This window comes from Labeo rohita, chromosome 7 (assembly GCF_022985175.1).
Source record: "Labeo rohita strain BAU-BD-2019 chromosome 7, IGBB_LRoh.1.0, whole genome shotgun sequence".
Classification (NCBI taxonomy): Eukaryota; Metazoa; Chordata; class Actinopteri; order Cypriniformes; family Cyprinidae; genus Labeo; species Labeo rohita.
The window spans coordinates 37,467,422-37,485,018 of NC_066875.1; the positions used below are offsets into that span (position 1 = coordinate 37,467,422).

The following is a 17,597-nucleotide window of genomic DNA, read 5'->3' on the forward strand; positions in this document are numbered from 1 at the left end:
TCCAAATAATTTATGCTAACCTAATAAAAGCTGCTGTAAGGTAATCACGAACCATATAATTTTGCTTTATAAATTCAGGCCAAACATGAGCCATGAGTTTGGCTCTGTTCATTCCGATTTTTAAAGTTTAAAATCTCATTTTATTTCAGAATTAGCCAACAGCAAGTGGTTCATCACAATAATAATAAATGGACAACATATTATTGATGTTTGAATCACTGGCTGGAAAAAAAAGAGGTGTGCAAGCCAGAAAACGGTCACGTAATGTTGTTTAGAATTGACTGGGCATCAGTTCATTAACTTTACCATAGCTAGACTGGCTAAGAATGGAGTTACAGCATGCTTGTCAGACTTTATATCCTAATGGTTCAGTGACGAGTCAGATCCAGGAAGGATTTAACAAACCAATGCTGGCAGACAGAAAAGAGCTGCACACAAGGAGAAAAATATGGTCGTTTAGATTATGCTGAATGCATGTGATTATAATTTTCATCATATATTCTCTAAGACATTAGAGATATCTAGTTTCTCAAAGAAAAGAAATGTAAAATAAACAAACAACAAATAAATGAAAAAAAAAAAAAAAAACAATTAAATAAAGGCAACAATTTACATGCTCTTTCAGTTTTATGAACGCTGGATCAGTGAAAAAGTTATGAAAACAAGTAATCTAGACTATGGCGAGAACATTTTCTTAATATCTTATTTAAAAAGTAAAATAGTTATTAAAGTTTTATTAAACATAGTGACCTAATGCAGTATGTAATAAGTAAAGAGCAAATGTATGATTATAAGCAGAGTGGATGAACTGAAAGAAAATAACAAATATATTGTCATGGAAAGATAGCAACAAAGTATTATAAATGGAAACATTAAGAAAGAAAGAAAGACAAAATAAAATGTGTGATTTTCTGGTGCCCCCTAGAGTCAGTCCACACAACCTTCAGTCTTACTATGTTTTGTGTTCAGGAGCTGTGCAGTAGCTGTGTGGTTGTGGTTTAAGAGATGTGCTCATGGAAAAGGTTTGTCAGGAGTGTAGTTGAAACTGGCATCCAGAAACATGGCCAGTGTTCCCAGGGTAGTAATGATGACAAAGAGCCAAAGGAAGAGCCGATCCAAAACCACAGCAATGTACTGCCAGTCATCTGTCATCTACACGCGCAGACATCAAACACAGAAACAATGGGATATGTTTATCTCACTAACACAGGAGGATGTGTATTGTCAATTTATGAATAATCATGAGGATCAGGGACTGACCGAGGGGAAGAGACTTAGATAAAGGTTTCTTTGTGTATCTGCGAGTATGTGTGGAAAACGAGACGGAAGGTGAACGAGAATGTGTGTGGTTTGCGAGCATGTGTTTGCATGGTGTTTCATAGACTTACAGTATCGTCCACATCCTGTTTCTTCAATTGTTCAGCCATGTACGTGATGGCGGCGATTGCAGATTTGAGATTCGGGGGCAGAATCAGACAATAGTTGTCACTGTTTGAAAACCTCTGCAACTTCACAGTGTTCTCATTATGACTGAAAAGCACACAGATGAACGAATGATTAACCCCCTAAACAAAGGTTCATAAGCGTACTAACAAAACACAAATTGTCATGCTGCAGTGTTTCCATGTCCACTTACTGTAAGTGGATTATTAACATTATATAAAACTCTAACAATTATCATTAAAGGAACAGTTGACCCAAAAATGAAAACTGCAGGATATTTACTCACCCTCAGGCCATCCAAGATGTAAATTAATTTTCTTAGTTCATCAGAACAGATTTGGAGAGATTTAGCATTACATCTGCTCACCAATAGATCCTCTGCAGTTAATGGGTGCCGTCATAATTAGAGTCCAAACAGTTGATAAATACATCTCAATAGTCCACAAATAATCCACACGACTCCAGTCTTAACATCTGCTGTAATTTGAACGTTTAACTTCTGGTCAAAATGTGCTTCTGTGACTTTTTTTTTTTTTTGCATGTAAATGATGCATTATATATGCATATTTCTCTCCTGATTCAGACAATATCACTTTTTTACTGGAGAATAAAATATTATGGATAGGACTTCACAAGACATTAACTGATGGACTGGAGTTGTGTAAATTGCTTATGGATAATTATAATGCTTTTATCAGCTGTTTTGACTCTGATGGCACCCATTCACGGCAAAGCATTCATTGGTGAGCAAGTGATGCAATGCTAAATTTCTTCAAACCTGTTCTGATGATAAACTCATCTACATCTTGAATGGCCTGAGGGATGAGTTCATTTTCAGCAAATTATCATTTATTCATTCATTACTTTAAAAATTGCTTATAAGTATGAGCAGGAATTTGGCCATTTGATATTAATTAGGATATGGCATTTTATTGCTCATAAATCATTTGAGATCAACTGGTACTGCATATACAGTAGGTTTAATGTGCTGCATGTCCTTATCATAGAGTCAAAACAAAAATTATTAGCAGCAGATATCATTTTTGATATTTATTTTAATCGTGGGTGCAGGACACTATAGTTCATTTATGTAAGTGAGGATAACAAAATAAAGTAAACTGACATATTGAACCCAAAAATTCTTCATACAGTGGACTAACAGTAAAACTGATAAAAAATTTGGGGCCAAAAGTTTGAGTTCACACTTTGACCTGATCATGTTTTGTTATCTGACATTATCAGGATGAATTTGTTCTGACACAGTTTAACTCTGAATTCTTGTCATATTTTATTACCATTTTCTAAACTATAGTGAATAAACTGTGATAATGTGAGAAATTTTGAAGGTGTCTGAATACATTTTGGCTTGACCGTAATTCATTTTTGATTATCAAGATGAATTTGTTCTGTCAGTTTAACACTGAGTTCTAGTCATATTTTATAATATTTTTCTAAACTATAGTAAATGAACTGTGATAATGTGAGAAATATTGAATACATTTTAGTTTGATTGTATGTCTAGGAGAAAATAACCTGATTTCATCTACTAAAAGTAACAGCATACTACTCTGCAACAACCCAGCAGCATGAGCTATGCATCAAATGTAATATTCTATGGTAATAACCAAGTATGAGCAATAGCAATTAGTAAGTGTCACTAATAATATAGCATTGTGCTGTAATGTTGTTTGCATGTTATGTAGTACAGTAGTATAAGTTCATTGTAGAGGTCACTATTGTGTTGCTCTGAGCTGTGCTATAGTGGGAATGAGTCTGTCATACAGTGTAGAATGAATGAGAGCAGTGCTGTGTCTGGGACTGACCTCTCCTCCCTCACATTCCCATTCTTTCAAGGGTGAGTTTTTTCCAACAGGGATTATACAGAGAGCACCACACGTCCGGCACATGATATGCACGGTCAATGAGATGCATACCGGTATAGACAGGAACTCTAACAACTCATTTCCACATACTGCATGCGTGATGTATGAACTCGCTTTCCTATGCATATGTTGCATGCTCACACCTACTATTTAAAGACCCATCCACACATGATTATCTGCATAGCCCACTCATGTAAACATACCTTTGCACAGCATAAACAAACAATGCACATAAATAATTGCACTTCATACTTCTCAAACCTGTTTTCTAAGACAGTTGAATAAACATACATTATCAGTGGATGCTAGGACGTCAGAGTAACAAGCAGACTACAACTTTTACCAAGTATTTTAGGCTGTTTATAGCACTTAAGCTGGTTTAAAAATTTATTGACCGTGACATGCATATTCAGTTGAGTGTGTTCTTACATTGTAAAACAGCTAGAAATTGAACAGAATGCAGCATCTCAAAGAGTTTTAATGTGCAAGAAGTAATGTTTTCACTATGCTATTTGAACCAACCACCACCACCACCACCACCACCACAAAAAAAAAAAAAAAAATTTCCTACAAACTTTTTAGTGGTTGGACAACTAGTTGACCACTGTTACCCAACCCATGTTACAGGTCTCTCCTTTCACATCTTGCTCTGGACCACTGTATATTTGCATTATCAACACAAGTACTACCTCGATTACTAGTGGTAAAATAGTTTTCATTAACTGAAATAAAATGCAAAAATTAGATAAAATGAACTAAAAATGGTAAATGTCGCCTTGGCAGCTAACTAAAATAAGTAAAAGAAGTACTAAAGTTACTAAAAAAATGAAATTAGACATAAATTAAGCTAAATAGAAATATAAAATAGAATAAAAAAAAACTAACAAACAAACTAAATAAATAATAAATGAAGAAACATTAAAATTACTACATAACAAAAAATAAAATAAAATAAATTCCAGGACTTTCAAGGACTTTTCAAGCATTATTTTTTAATTTTCAAAGACTTCAATCAGAGAGCTCACTTATTGAACAGTGCCTTCTATTTGAAAAATGTAAAAAATTTAATGTTTTCTACTTCTGAAGAAAAAAAAAAAAAACACTGTTCCAAAATTGCTCCGAAATCTTGATCTGAAACAAATGATTCACAAACCTGCACTGAAGTCCCGATCTGAATCAAATGATTCACAATGCACGCTCTTTAGTCCCTATCTGAATAATGATTTGCAAACAATCATTTCAGATCAGGACTCGGAGCGGACTGACGTCCCGTTCTGAAATAAATGATTCACGATATGTGATCCGATTGGAGTGCTTTGAAACACTGAATCATTTTGTGACGCAATAGCTTAACTGATTCAGAGTTTAGAAAAGCTCCATTTCACCCATCACTACGTTTTTTAAAATCGTGATGTCGAAATTTGAAAATGAATGGCTCTTTTAATTTGATTTGGTTTGATTTGAAATTAATGATTGAAGTCACAAGTTTAAATCAATTGGAGCAGTTGCAGCATAAATGACCCAATTGATTTGGTTCATCTGTTCCTGTTTCATCTGTTTTGCATCTTAATCCATGTTTACATGACACTGTCAGTACTACTACTTGCTTAGCTCGATTGTTTTCTGACATTAACATCTGAAATAAGCGAAAAAGGTATGTTTTTTGAATTGTGTAAATTTAGCTTGAAAAGATATGCTTATCGACAAAATTAAGCACTTTCAATAATTCAAGCACTTTTCAAGTACCTGTTTAGAAATATTGCTATTTTCAAGGGTTTTCCAGGCCTTGATTTTCAGAAAGGCAAATTCAAGTACTGCGAGCACTTTAAGCACCTTATACGAACCCTTATATAAGCCATTTCAAAATATTTTATTTTATTACACAAGTATTATATAAGTATTTTAGCATATAAATAATAGTAAAATAACACTTAAGGACTCGGGGGATGTTAAAAAAGGCAATGTTAAAATGTCCAAAAAACTGACATTTCTACTCATGTTTCTGGCAAGAAACAATAATAAATGCATTTGCCACTCTGCCTACAAAATATCACAATACAAACTCAAATTATGTATTTTTAATAGCTGTTAACTTTCTAAAATGAGGCTGTAGTGCTTTCAGAACAGTTGTGTACTGGGTATCAGGCATATCTGTTTTCAAGCAAGACCTGAGTTCATTACACGTTTTCCCACCAGCCAAACTCTGACACAGGCCCGGTTCTACGGGGGTGCTAAGCACCCTCAAACGAAATCAATAGCACCCTCAGTTAAAGCTGTAATAATGTCATTTTATTGCAGATTTAGTAAACTATCCAGTGCGTTATGGTTTGCACTCTGGAGATCGGTTTCTGTTTCAATGCACATGCACATCTGTTGATTTCTTGAATCAGAGGTGTTTAAATTAGAATCCACTCACAGCTCAAATCTCCAAAGTTTGTGTTGAGGTAACGTTATTGTGTTCAGCACAAATCATCTCATTATAACAACGTAAGCGCGATGTAAATAAGAGAAATTCGAACTTCATTGAACGTATATTTGTGAGATGACAATGATCTAAGTGAGTGACAGCTTTTTAGTAATTATAAACAGACACCACATATATATATATAGCTTATATAGGTATAAGGTTAGAGCACCATCACTAATTTAAGAAGCACCCTCAGTGATTTAATTCTGGAGCCGGGCCTGCTCTGACATCAAACACACATGAGACCACCCATAAAACTCTACTGTCAAAACACCATTAGATTTATTAAGAAACATATGTAATTTAGGCCTTTGTTTCAGAGATTGGATGGCAAGTACCACCTGCTACTAAAAAAATGGATCTTAACTTTCTCTGAAATTACTTCTATTATTTGGTAGCCCTAAAGACCGGCGCCATGTCTTGAAGGACTTGTGAGCTTAGCACTTTAATAAAGCTTTGGCGGCATACAGCCATCTTAAGACCAGCTGTTAGACTGGCTAAAGAGTAGCACACTCTGCGGCACCAGATTACAGGAGCGAGAGTGACAGGGCACAGGTCACGAGCCATTCTCAAACAGATGAAGAGGAGGAGAACAGGCGCACCAGTGCACCCGCAAAACAGTTCATCACTTCTATTACGGACAGATGGAGACACATATCAGGGAACGTTTCAGGGAAAACCCATCCATCTGTCCATCCAAATGTCCATTCATCCATTTATGTGCATCGTCCACCTTCGGCCCTCCCCTGCTGTTCTTGTGTGCATTACACTCTAATGCCTCAGCTCAACAAGGGCTTAGATTCTGGCGACTTTGGAGGGGTGACTGGGCTTAACTGGGCTGAGATCAAATGCCCTTGGATTGAGAGGAGGAACAGCCAGAACAGAGACTTTCATCATCTGCCCACCCTGATCCGCGTTTATGGGAGTTGTTTAAAAGCAAGCAATATTGCCAACTCCAGCAGATTATGATACAAGCACATTAAAGTGTTGCATATTGATTTGGCATCTATGTGTTTTTGTCTGAGTTAGTGTTTATTAATTGTGTCTAACAAGACTTGTACTTTGCATTTGCAGTAAAAAGACAAGACAAATAGGTTAAAAAATAGACAAACTATTGTAAACTTCACTTTGTGATTAGAAACTTTAACCACAACCAAATCAGATGTTATTCTATACATTTATATGGATGTTATTTCAAATGCATTTTTATATCACATTTAATATTAAACAGTTTTAGAGGACACACAAATTGTTTTAAACAAAAGCAGGATTATTTTGTGATTGACTGTGATTGAGACTGATTATTGTGTGCAATACTAACCTTCCTCTCCAAGGCAATACCAGCTCTGGGTTGATCTTTCGGATAAAATATTCACCTCCAGGTTTGAGACCTTTGTCCAGACAACCCAATGGGATGGTTTCTTTTGGCTCGTCTTCCACCGGATCCTCCATTTGGGGCCTCAGCACACCCAAGTAACGGGGCAGTAAGTTGATGAAAACCTGCAGAATGTTACATGACAGGAAATGCTTTCAGCTACTCTTTAAATAAAGATCTTTGTGAATCTGAATCCTAAGGGTCACCTTTCGCACCCATACGGGCATGTGGTGTGTGCTGGGAGTCCTGTGGTGAAGGTTCAGGACCACCACACTAAGGATGACTGAGAATGTCACCAGAATCATGGTGAACATTACATAGTTAACGATGATAGGAATGCCAAGTGATGTTTCTGGAACTTTGTCAGCCAACAAAAGCATGAAAACAGTGAGAGCGATGAGGACAGAGATGGATAGAGTCATCTTCTCACCTGAGGGAGAGATCAGAAAGTTGTCTTATGTTCCATTGACTTTCTTTATAAATAAAATTACAAACTATTAATATTCTCATTATTCAAAGATTCATTAATATTAACAAAAAAGACATTTATAATGTTACAGAAGATTTCTATTTTCAAATAAAAGCTGCTCTTTTGCACTTTCTATTCGTCAAAGAGTCCTAAAAAAAAAGATACCATGGTTTCCACAAAAATATTAAGTGGTACAACTATTTTCAACATCGCTAATAATAGGAATTTTCATTCCTTGTGCAGTAAATCAGCATATTAGAATGATTTCTGAACAATTATGTGATGCTGAAGACTGGTGTACTGATGCTGAATGATGCTGAAAATTCAGCTTTGATCACAGGAATAAATTACATTTTAAAATATATAAAAATAGAAAACGGTTATTTTAAATGGCAGTAATATTTCACAATATTACTGTATTTTTGATCAAATAAATGCAGCCTTGGTGAGCATATGAGACCTTAAAAAACATGTAAAAAATCTTACCAACTTCAAACATCTGAATAGTAGTGTATATTAGGTTAGGATGTTTCATAAAACATCAAATTTGTACATAAAACTGCGCAATTTATTCATCATATTGATTTTCTAATTAAAAATGGGCACCTGCACCAGGTGGCAGATAGAAGACAAATATGGCCAGGACACTGGTAAGGATGCAGGGCACGATGATGTTAATGATGTAGAACAGAGGCTTCCTCTCAATGATCAGGTAGAAGGTGATGTCCTCATACAAGTCATCGTGGATGTTCTTTCTGCTGGGCTTGTGACAAATCTGCCACTCACCGTTCTCTTAGGGAAGAGAGAGGACTGATGAGAGAAAGAGAGACAGAAGGAAGAAGAGAGTGTGCAATGTGCCAAGTTGCTACATTGCTTGGCAACTGCAAACAGACTACAGGTAAATTAACTTAGCAAATTAGATTAACAATAATTTTGTACAAATATTATTTTCATAAATCAATGTACAATTCAATGACACTGTTGTATTATACCACGGTTTCTGACCTTGGAAGAAGTACACTAACCAGTGAATGCATTCTCATCAATCACTATCTCATGAAGCTCATTGCCATCTTCATCTAGACCGTACTGAAGGTCCACTTCTGAGGAATCATATGTGTAGGAACGAAACACCATTGTGCAGTTCTGCCAGTCAAAAGGAAAGTATGCCACCTATAGGGATGGAAAACACAGATTTAAACACGATACAGTAATAGTACCATGCAATAATAATATACTTTTAAAACAGTATAATATGCCAACAGTGATTTGTGGTTCAATGTTTAACACAACGTATTTGCAATAGAAGTAGATTTCCTCTGATCCAGAAATATACCTTTAAAAAGGTCATCAGATGCAAAGTTCACTTTTACATGTTGTTTGAATGTGTGTTGGCAGTGTGTGTACATATTCAACCTTTAATACAAAAAAAAATCATTTAAAAAATCCCTATCATTACCCCTTTCTCAAATCAAGCCATTCTTTGATTCTTGGCTGTGTGACATCACAGACCAAGGCCACTCCCACGATTTTTGATTGACAAGGCCGTTTCAGCATAGTCCCGCCCTGAGTGAGCTGTAAACAGTACGCCATTGTTTCGATGCCGGAGCAGGAGTAGACAAGAATGTCTCCTAAGCAGTTAAGGTGTTTTGTTGTTGGATGAAATAATGAACATAGTCGCCATTTACATTTATCAATTTGTGGAAAATGGGCATCCGATGACCTCTTTGACATGTTAGCATACTATGAAGTTTACTTGTACCTCTATTGAACAAGAGCTGCGGTAGATGGCTGGCGGATACCAGGAGACGGTTCCATCACTCCTTACCAGCACGTTCACATACAGGGCAACATCAAACTGACCATCATTACTATTAAACAGAAAGACAACAACTTAGTCAACTCCTAAATTTAGTATGTCCTTGACAGGTTTCATTTTCTAACAGAAATTTTAACAGTGTAAACAGATCAAAAGGTTTTCAGTGCACGTATGATACTGTCGAGGTTAAAAATGTTAAAAATGCTGCAGAGCAGTGCTGATCATGCACTTTTTTACAGATTTTCAAATGTTTGTCAGTGTGGCATTATAGGAGTATTCTCTCACTTGTTGATTAGGTAAATATCTGGACGCCACACTTTTAAGGGAGGAATTCGCACAACGTCAATTCTGTCGTAGTCCTCAGGATTCCAAGATAACCTGTAATCTGTCCATTCCTTGAAATGAGAGAGACAGAGAGAGTGGGGAGGTAATGGAATTACCATCAAATTCTACAGTTTTTTAATATTAAAACTTTATTAAGACATTTTTGTCTGGTTTATTAAGCCATTTCCCTCATATGAACCTTTGGCTGGTCTTCATATTTTGACTTGAAACAACACTAACTCAGTTACTTACTGAGATTAGAAATCTCAAAAAATAAAATAAACAGTGGAGATCAAAATTAGAGAACAACCTATAATTTCCTAAATTTCAAGGTCACTGCTTAGTCCTGTTTGACGTTATCCTAAAAGAAGTAGAAGGGTAAGTTTTTAAGCATATTTTATAAATTATTTGTATTCTGAAGCACAGTATAAAAAAACTTTAAAGGAGATATTTGAAAAAGAACTCTGATCAAAACTAGAGAACACTTACAGATACCTCCAAGCTATTGGTGTTAGTTTGGCACCTGGTGCTAACTTCCTTAATTACACAACAAATCCTATTTAACTTTAGCATTCCTCCAGTTTTCACTGAAATTGCAAGATGGCGGGCTGCTCTAAGGTGACTGATGACCACTGCAAGAGAAGCTGGTCATTCCAACTCTGTGATTTCTCAAATATTGCAGGTTTACAATGACACTAATTCCATGGTTGGAATTCCATGGTTGTCCACGTAAGAAAAATGCATGAGAAGACAGGATAATGCGGAGACTTTCAATCAGGAATCGGTTCGACACTGTAGCTGGAATTGCTTGGCAGTTCTGTGCTGAACAGGGTAAGGATCTGTCTCAGCATGTTTAAGAATAGTTGGACTAAAAAGTGCTGTGCAGTGACCAAGCCTCCTATGAGCAGAAAGAATCTGAAGACTGAAGCCCAAGTGCTTAAAGAAGTCAGTGAAAAGTAGAGGAGGAAGTGCCATAGTTTTGGGGATGCTTTCTGCAGCAGGAGTTGGGCCTCTTAAAGTTACATGGCAGGATGAAGGTTTATCAGAACCTCCTTCAGCAACATGCAGTTCTTTCCCTGCAAGCATTTCCCAATCAGCCTGCAATTTTCATGCAAGACAATGCCCCCGTCACACTGCAAAACAGGTAAAGCAGTTTCTTGAAGGTAACAACACAGAAATAATAAAATGGCAAGGCCAGTATCCTGATTTCAAACCAATTGAAAATCTCTGGAAAATCTTTAAGCCATAACCAGTTAGGCCATAACCTTGCAAAATTTTAGTTGTAATCTTGTTTCGTGCTACAGTGGTTACTGTTCACTAATTTTGATCACTGTGTTTTCCACAAAAAAAAAAAAAAGAAAAAAGTTTTTTATTGAAATGCCTTGGATATTTTTAAACATGTTAGTAGAACAGTGATATATCTACGCTGCAGCTAATATTCCTTCAACTGTTCTCTCTCTCTCACACACACACAATCATTCAAAAGTATGTAGTCAGTAAGATCTATTAATGTTTTTTTAAGAAGTCTCTCCACCAGTGCTCAAAAATACTGTAAAAAATACAGCAAATACCATAATATTGTGAACTTTTAGCAATTACTACAGACTTCAGTGTCTCATGATCCTTCAGAAACTTTTCTAATATGCTGATTTAGTACTCCAGAAACATTTCTTTAAAACATTATTAAACTGTTTATCCAAATCAGGATATCTCTAAAGCAGAGGTCGTGTTAACCAAAAATTGTCCGTCACTGACAGAATTTTTTTTTAATCAATGACGGAAAAATCTGAAGGCCATCCGTCACTTTGACAGATTACACTGAGGGTGATCTATTTTAACTTGTAACTGTAATTCCCACTCCTGTCCAGCTGGCGGTGAGTGCGCTCCAGTGTAGCGGCACAGCACTGGATCCAGAACAAAAACGAAACTGTCATGAATGTTTTGCTATGTGTTTGATGACACACAGGCAAGTAGCCAGAAGCTACAATGATCTATCGGCACATTAAAGAGCGCCAAAACGGTATTTATTGTTGAATTTCCTAATGAATTGGACAGAATTTGAAATCTGAGACTTTGTTGCATATCAAAAGTAACACAAAGCTTAGTCTATTGTGATTTATTGGATAGGGGGCACACTATTCATGAACTCAAAACAGCAAAGACCAAAAGATTGATTTGGGATTTAGGAATCGATATTGGTTCATAAAAAATTAGAATATATTAAAAATCGCTGTAACTGTGGGGTGTGGTGTTGAACATGAAAAGTTTCGCAGTCTCATCTGTTCATCTGTTAAAATTATCCTTAAACCTTAAAGGAGAAGTCCACTTCCAAAACAAAGATTCACATATAATTTACTCACCCCCTTGTCATCCAAGATGTTCATGTCTTTCTTTCTTCAGTCGTAAAGAAATTATGTTTTTTGAGGAAAACATTTCAGGATTTTTCTCCATATAATGGACTGATACGGTGCCCCGATTTCGAACTTCCAAAATTCAGTTTAAATGCGGCTTCAAGCGATCCCAAATGTGGTTGTAAATCCCAGATCCCAGCTGAGGAAGAAGGTCTTATCTAGCAAAACGTTTGGTTATTTACATTTAAAAAATACAATTTAAATACTTTTTATTCTCAAACGCTCATCTTGCCTTGCAGTCCTTGAACTCTGTGTATTCTGGCTCAAGACAATTAGGGTATGTCAAAAAACTCTGACCGTATTTTGTCCCTCAACTTCAAAAATCATTTTAAAGTCATCCTACATCGCTGCAGAAGTACCAACCCAGAAGAAGATCAAACACCCTTAACAAAAAAGGTAAAACAGCGATATAGGATGATTTTGAAGTTGAAGGAGAATATGAGATGGGAGTTTTTCGACATACCCCTAACTGTCATGAACAGGAACAAAAACAGTCCAGGCAGAGTAAGACAAGACGAGTGTTTGACATTAAAAAGTATATAAATTTTACTATTTTTATTAAAATAACCAATCGTTACGCTAGATAAAACCCTTCTTTCTCCACTGGGATCGTTTACAACTGCATTTGGGATCGTTTGAAGCCGCATTTAAACTGCTTTTTGGAAGTTCAAAATCAGGGGCACCGTACCAGTCCATTATATGGGGGAAAATGCTGAAATGTTTTCCTCAAAAAACATAATTTCTTTACGACTGAAGAAAGAAAGACATGAACATTGTGTATGACAAGGGACGAGTTCATTATTTGTAAACTGTTGTTTTGTTTTGGAAGTGGACTTCTCCTTTAATCCCTTAGTTAAGCAAACCAATTCTATCTCTCACACACACACACACACACACACACACACACACACACACACACACACAGCATTTTTCCACTGAGCACCCTTATTTTCTCTACAGCTGAAGCAAGCACATAAGACAGTTTAAAAAAAAGAAAAGAAAAGCCAAAAATGACTTGCGGTTATAAGAAGTGACAAGTCAATTTAAGTGGAAAATAAACAGCGGTTAGGAAGGATGAGATAAATGATCTGCCTCTCACCATATTCATGAACACATTTGTTGTCATCTCTCCATTCTTCTCGTTCTGTGAGAGAAGAGAGATAGTGACATTAGCGCGCCGTTAACGCGTGTCGAACGTGGCATGCTGTCACAGTCAGTCCTTCCATATAAAAGCTAATGTTCTATGCATGGCTTGATGCCTCATGGCTGGAAAGCACTTCCTGATAGGGGACTATGTGCTAATGTTTCTCTAATGTTAGGGAAACGTTGCTGAAGTGTTGACTCCACGGCCCAGTGGGTACGAGAGCGGCAGCTGGGCCGCTGATCTCCAACAGCCTGTTGTAAATGTCACCGAACACAAACGGTGTGAGCGATGACAAAGAAAGAAACGCTTTGGAAAAAACATGAATGAACAAAGACAGGATCAGTAAGTAATTCCGCATAGGAAAATGTGTGTGTGGACGTGTTTGTGTGTGAGTGTTATGTGTATCATACCAAGCTGATGAGCTGTACTAAAGTCATTCCCACACGGACCATCACTCGATCATTCCAGGTACGCGCTGGCCGCACCTTCAGGTTGTAATCCTGAAACAAATCCTCCAGTAGCCTCCGTTCAGCCTCGGATGCCACTAAAAAACACACACACACACACACACACAAAAATGCTTGTTTTATTTCAGCAGGTCATTAACTCCTTTCCTGTCCTTGTTTCTTAATCAAAATAACTCCAGCACAGACTTGTCTCTCTTACAGTGTCTCTCTTGACTTGTAGTCATAAAAAGGGTTTTCTAAGAATGGGCTGACCCAGATCAACATGCAGAGGAGTTAATGGCCTCAGCGCTGCTTTCTTTGTCTCCTTATTACAAGGTCAAATGTGCTGTAGCATTCTAAACATTACATGCAATGTATGTCAGTGAGATGCAGTCCATCACATGCAGTTCATGAGAGCACATAACTGACACACACTACTGACACATACACCTGTTACTATCTGCAATCACGTCTGATCAGATAAACATGACCATAGACTGATTCCAAATTCTAAAATAATGAACAATTATTAATAGGAATTTTATTTGGGGTTAGTACGTTTTTTCTAAGGAAATTAAAGTTTTTTTTTTTAGAGCAAAGATAAATAAATTGATCAAAAGTCACTGCAAATAATTTCTGTTTCATTACAGAATACTGAAAATATGCATCATGTTTTCCTACAATAATATTAAGCAGCACAACTGTTTTCTATGACAGCGTTTTAGTGCCACAAAAAAAAAAAATATGATGAGATTAAAGTCATAATATTTTGAGAATAAAGTCGAAATTACAATAAAGTCTAAATATTTCTCATAATTTCAGCAATGAATTCAAAATTCTGGGAATAAAGTAGAAATGTTCCGAGAATAAAGTCAAAATTACAAAAATAAAGTCAGTGTTTTGAGAATAAAGTCAAAATATTTTGAGAATAAATTAAAAATTATGAGAATAATTTGTAGCAATTACAGTAGGAGATTAAAGTTACAATATGTTTAGTTTTAGTTTTTAGTCAAAATACTATGACTTTAATCTTGTAATTTTAGATTTTTTTTCTTTCTTTTTTTAACGTGGCACTTTTTCTACTGCATTTAAGATCAAATACTCCTACCAACACCAAACTTTTGAATATCCATTATCCAAAAATCCTAAAGGATTCCGGTGTTTCAGTGCCACGTTAAAAAAAAAATAAATCTAAGATCATTAGATCAAAGTTGTAATTTTGAGAACAAAGTCAAAATGACAAGAATAAAGTCGAAATGTTTAGAGAATTAAGTCAAAATATTGTGAGAATAATTTAAAAATAAAAAATTTAGAAAATAACAAACAAAAAATATTATAACTTTAATCCCATACTGTAATTGCTAAAAATTATTCTCATAATGTTTTAATTTATTTGTAAAATATTTTGACTTTATTTTCAAAATATTGAGACTTTATTCCTGTAATTTCATTTGTAAAATTACGACTTTAAATCTCAGAATCTTCTTTTTTTTTTTTTTTTTTTTTTTTTTTTTTTTTTTTTAACGTGGCACTAAAATGCTGGAATCCTTTAGGATTTTTTTATAAGGGATATTCAAAAGTTTGGTGTTGGGTAGGAAATTATGAGAGTAAAGTCGAAATATTTTTAATCTCGTACTGTAATTTAAAGTTTTGATATATTTACTGGTAGGAAATTTACAAAATATCTTCACAGAACTTTACTTTTTTTAAATAAAAGAAAAATCGATAATTTTGACCCATACAGTGTATTGTTTGCTATTGCTACAAATACACCCATGCTACTTATGACTGGTTTTGTGGTCCAGGATCGCAAATATGTCAACACAAACACTCTTCCCACATCAAAAGGACACAAAACTACCAGATCTGTATTACCTGTAAGAGTTAGAAGCCAGCAGCACCACAGGACCCAAAGCAGAGTCTTCATTTTAAGTGCAATCTGTATATCCACAGTTTGGCACCAGCCGTCACCACTGGCACCACGTACCAACACTCCTTAACAAGCTCTCACATGCACTCACACTAACTTGCATATCCCACTCCACAGACTCTGTGCTCCCTCCAACCAAGAGCCCAATGCGATTGTGTTAATTACAGTGCCAAACCATTCCTACCAAACCCTGACATGGTCACTTCATCACTTTTCTCCTCCCTGCAACCTGACTTGTGCAAAACAGGTCTGTGATTGGTTGGAAGGAAAGAGAATTATGGGAGGGAGAGAGGAATGTGTGGACTCTGTGGCAGCCCTGGCAGGCACCTGTTGATGGTTTGTGTAAGTGTGTGTGTGTGTGGGGATATTTTTGTGGGAGAACAAAGGGAAGAGGTGGGCACGACTGGGGAGAAAGGACAGGAGTGAACATACTCATACACACACACACACACACACACACATTCACACTGCTCAGATTCTTTTGTGGGGACTTCCCTTTCACACTTGTTCTCAGTATAATCTAATTGCTAAAGACCAACTCTAAAATGCTAATTTTGCTATTATTAGATATGAAATCAAGTACTGAGAACCTTTTAGCCTTGTGGTATTCATCTGATGCATCTGAATGGGCTTATTGGCATTCATCTGAGGACACTGTCAGAAATTGTGTCCCCATACATACACGCGCATGCAACAAAGTGGCCAACATGAAGGCATGAAGATTTCACCCTCTCAACATACCCGTCTCTCTGTCTCTGTTCAATTTGTTCTGTCTGTCGTGTGGTAAAGGCATTTGATATGGCTGCAGGGCGACAGCAGATATACAGTCTTTCAAATAAACACACACTTAGCATCTCATCGTCTAGCTCAGAAATGATCAGCTATGACAACTCAATATTACAAATTAAAAAGAGTAACAGAGTCTGGTTCCAGAAGTAAAAATGCCATTCATTCTCTCTATAGGGACGGTAGTTTTTAATGTTAACTTATAAACTTTTAAAGACATACAGTGGGTACGGAAAGTATTCAGACCCCCTAAATTTTTCACTCTTTGTTATATTGCAGCCATTTGCTAAAATCATTTAAGTTCATTTTTTTTCCTCATTAATGTACACACAGCACCCCATATTGACAGAAAAACACAGAATTGTTGACATTTTTGCAGATTTATTAAAAAAGAAAAACTGAAATATCACATGGTCCTAACTGTTCAGACCCTTTGCTGTGACACTCATATATTTAACTCAGGTGCTGTCCATTTCTTCTGATCATCCTTGAGATGGTTCTACACCTTCCTTTGAGTCCAGCTGTGTTTGATTATACTGATTGGACTTGATTAGGAAAGCCACACACCTGTCTATATAAGACCTTACAGCTCACAGTGCATGTCAGAGCAAATGGGAATCATGAGGTCAAAGCAACTGCCTGAAGAGCTCAAAGACAGAATTGTGGCAAGGCACAGATCTGGCCAAGGTTACAAAAAAAATTCTGCTGCACTTAAGGTTCCTAAGAGCACAGTGGCCTCCATAATCCTTAAATGGAAGACGTTTGGGACGACCAGAACCCTTCCTAGAGCTGGCCGTCCGGCCAAACTGAGCTGTCGGGGGAGAAGAGCCTTGGTGAGAGAGGTAAAGAAGAACCCAAAGATCACTGTGGCTGAGCTCCAGAGATGCAGTCGGGAGATGGGAGAAAGTTGTAGAAAGTCAACCATCACTGCAGCCCTCCACCAGTCGAGGCTTTATGGCAGAGTGGCCCGACAGAAGCCTCTCCTCAGTGCAAGACACATGAAAGCCCACATGGAGTTTGCTAAAAAACACCTGAAGGACTCCAAGATGGTGAGAAATAATATTCTCTGGTCTGATGAGACCAAGATAGAACTTTTTGGC

The 17,597-nt window shown here is 36.6% G+C and overlaps 1 protein-coding gene across 1 annotated transcript; it reads right to left on the minus strand.

Moving 5' to 3' along the window:
- Nucleotides 1–15,916, minus strand: chrnb1l (cholinergic receptor, nicotinic, beta 1 (muscle) like). The gene is made up of 11 exons (XM_051116170.1): nucleotides 15,657–15,916; nucleotides 13,746–13,879; nucleotides 13,291–13,335; nucleotides 9,742–9,851; nucleotides 9,400–9,508; nucleotides 8,663–8,810; nucleotides 8,244–8,429; nucleotides 7,375–7,598; nucleotides 7,115–7,293; nucleotides 1,389–1,530; nucleotides 1–1,152 (listed from the first exon to the last, which is right to left on the minus strand). The coding sequence occupies exons 1-11, from the start codon at nucleotides 15,706–15,708 to the stop codon at nucleotides 1,012–1,014; spliced, it is 1,470 nt and encodes a 489-aa protein (XP_050972127.1). The 5' UTR covers nucleotides 15,709–15,916; the 3' UTR covers nucleotides 1–1,011.
- Between the last annotated feature and the right edge of the window lie 1,681 nt (nucleotides 15,917–17,597).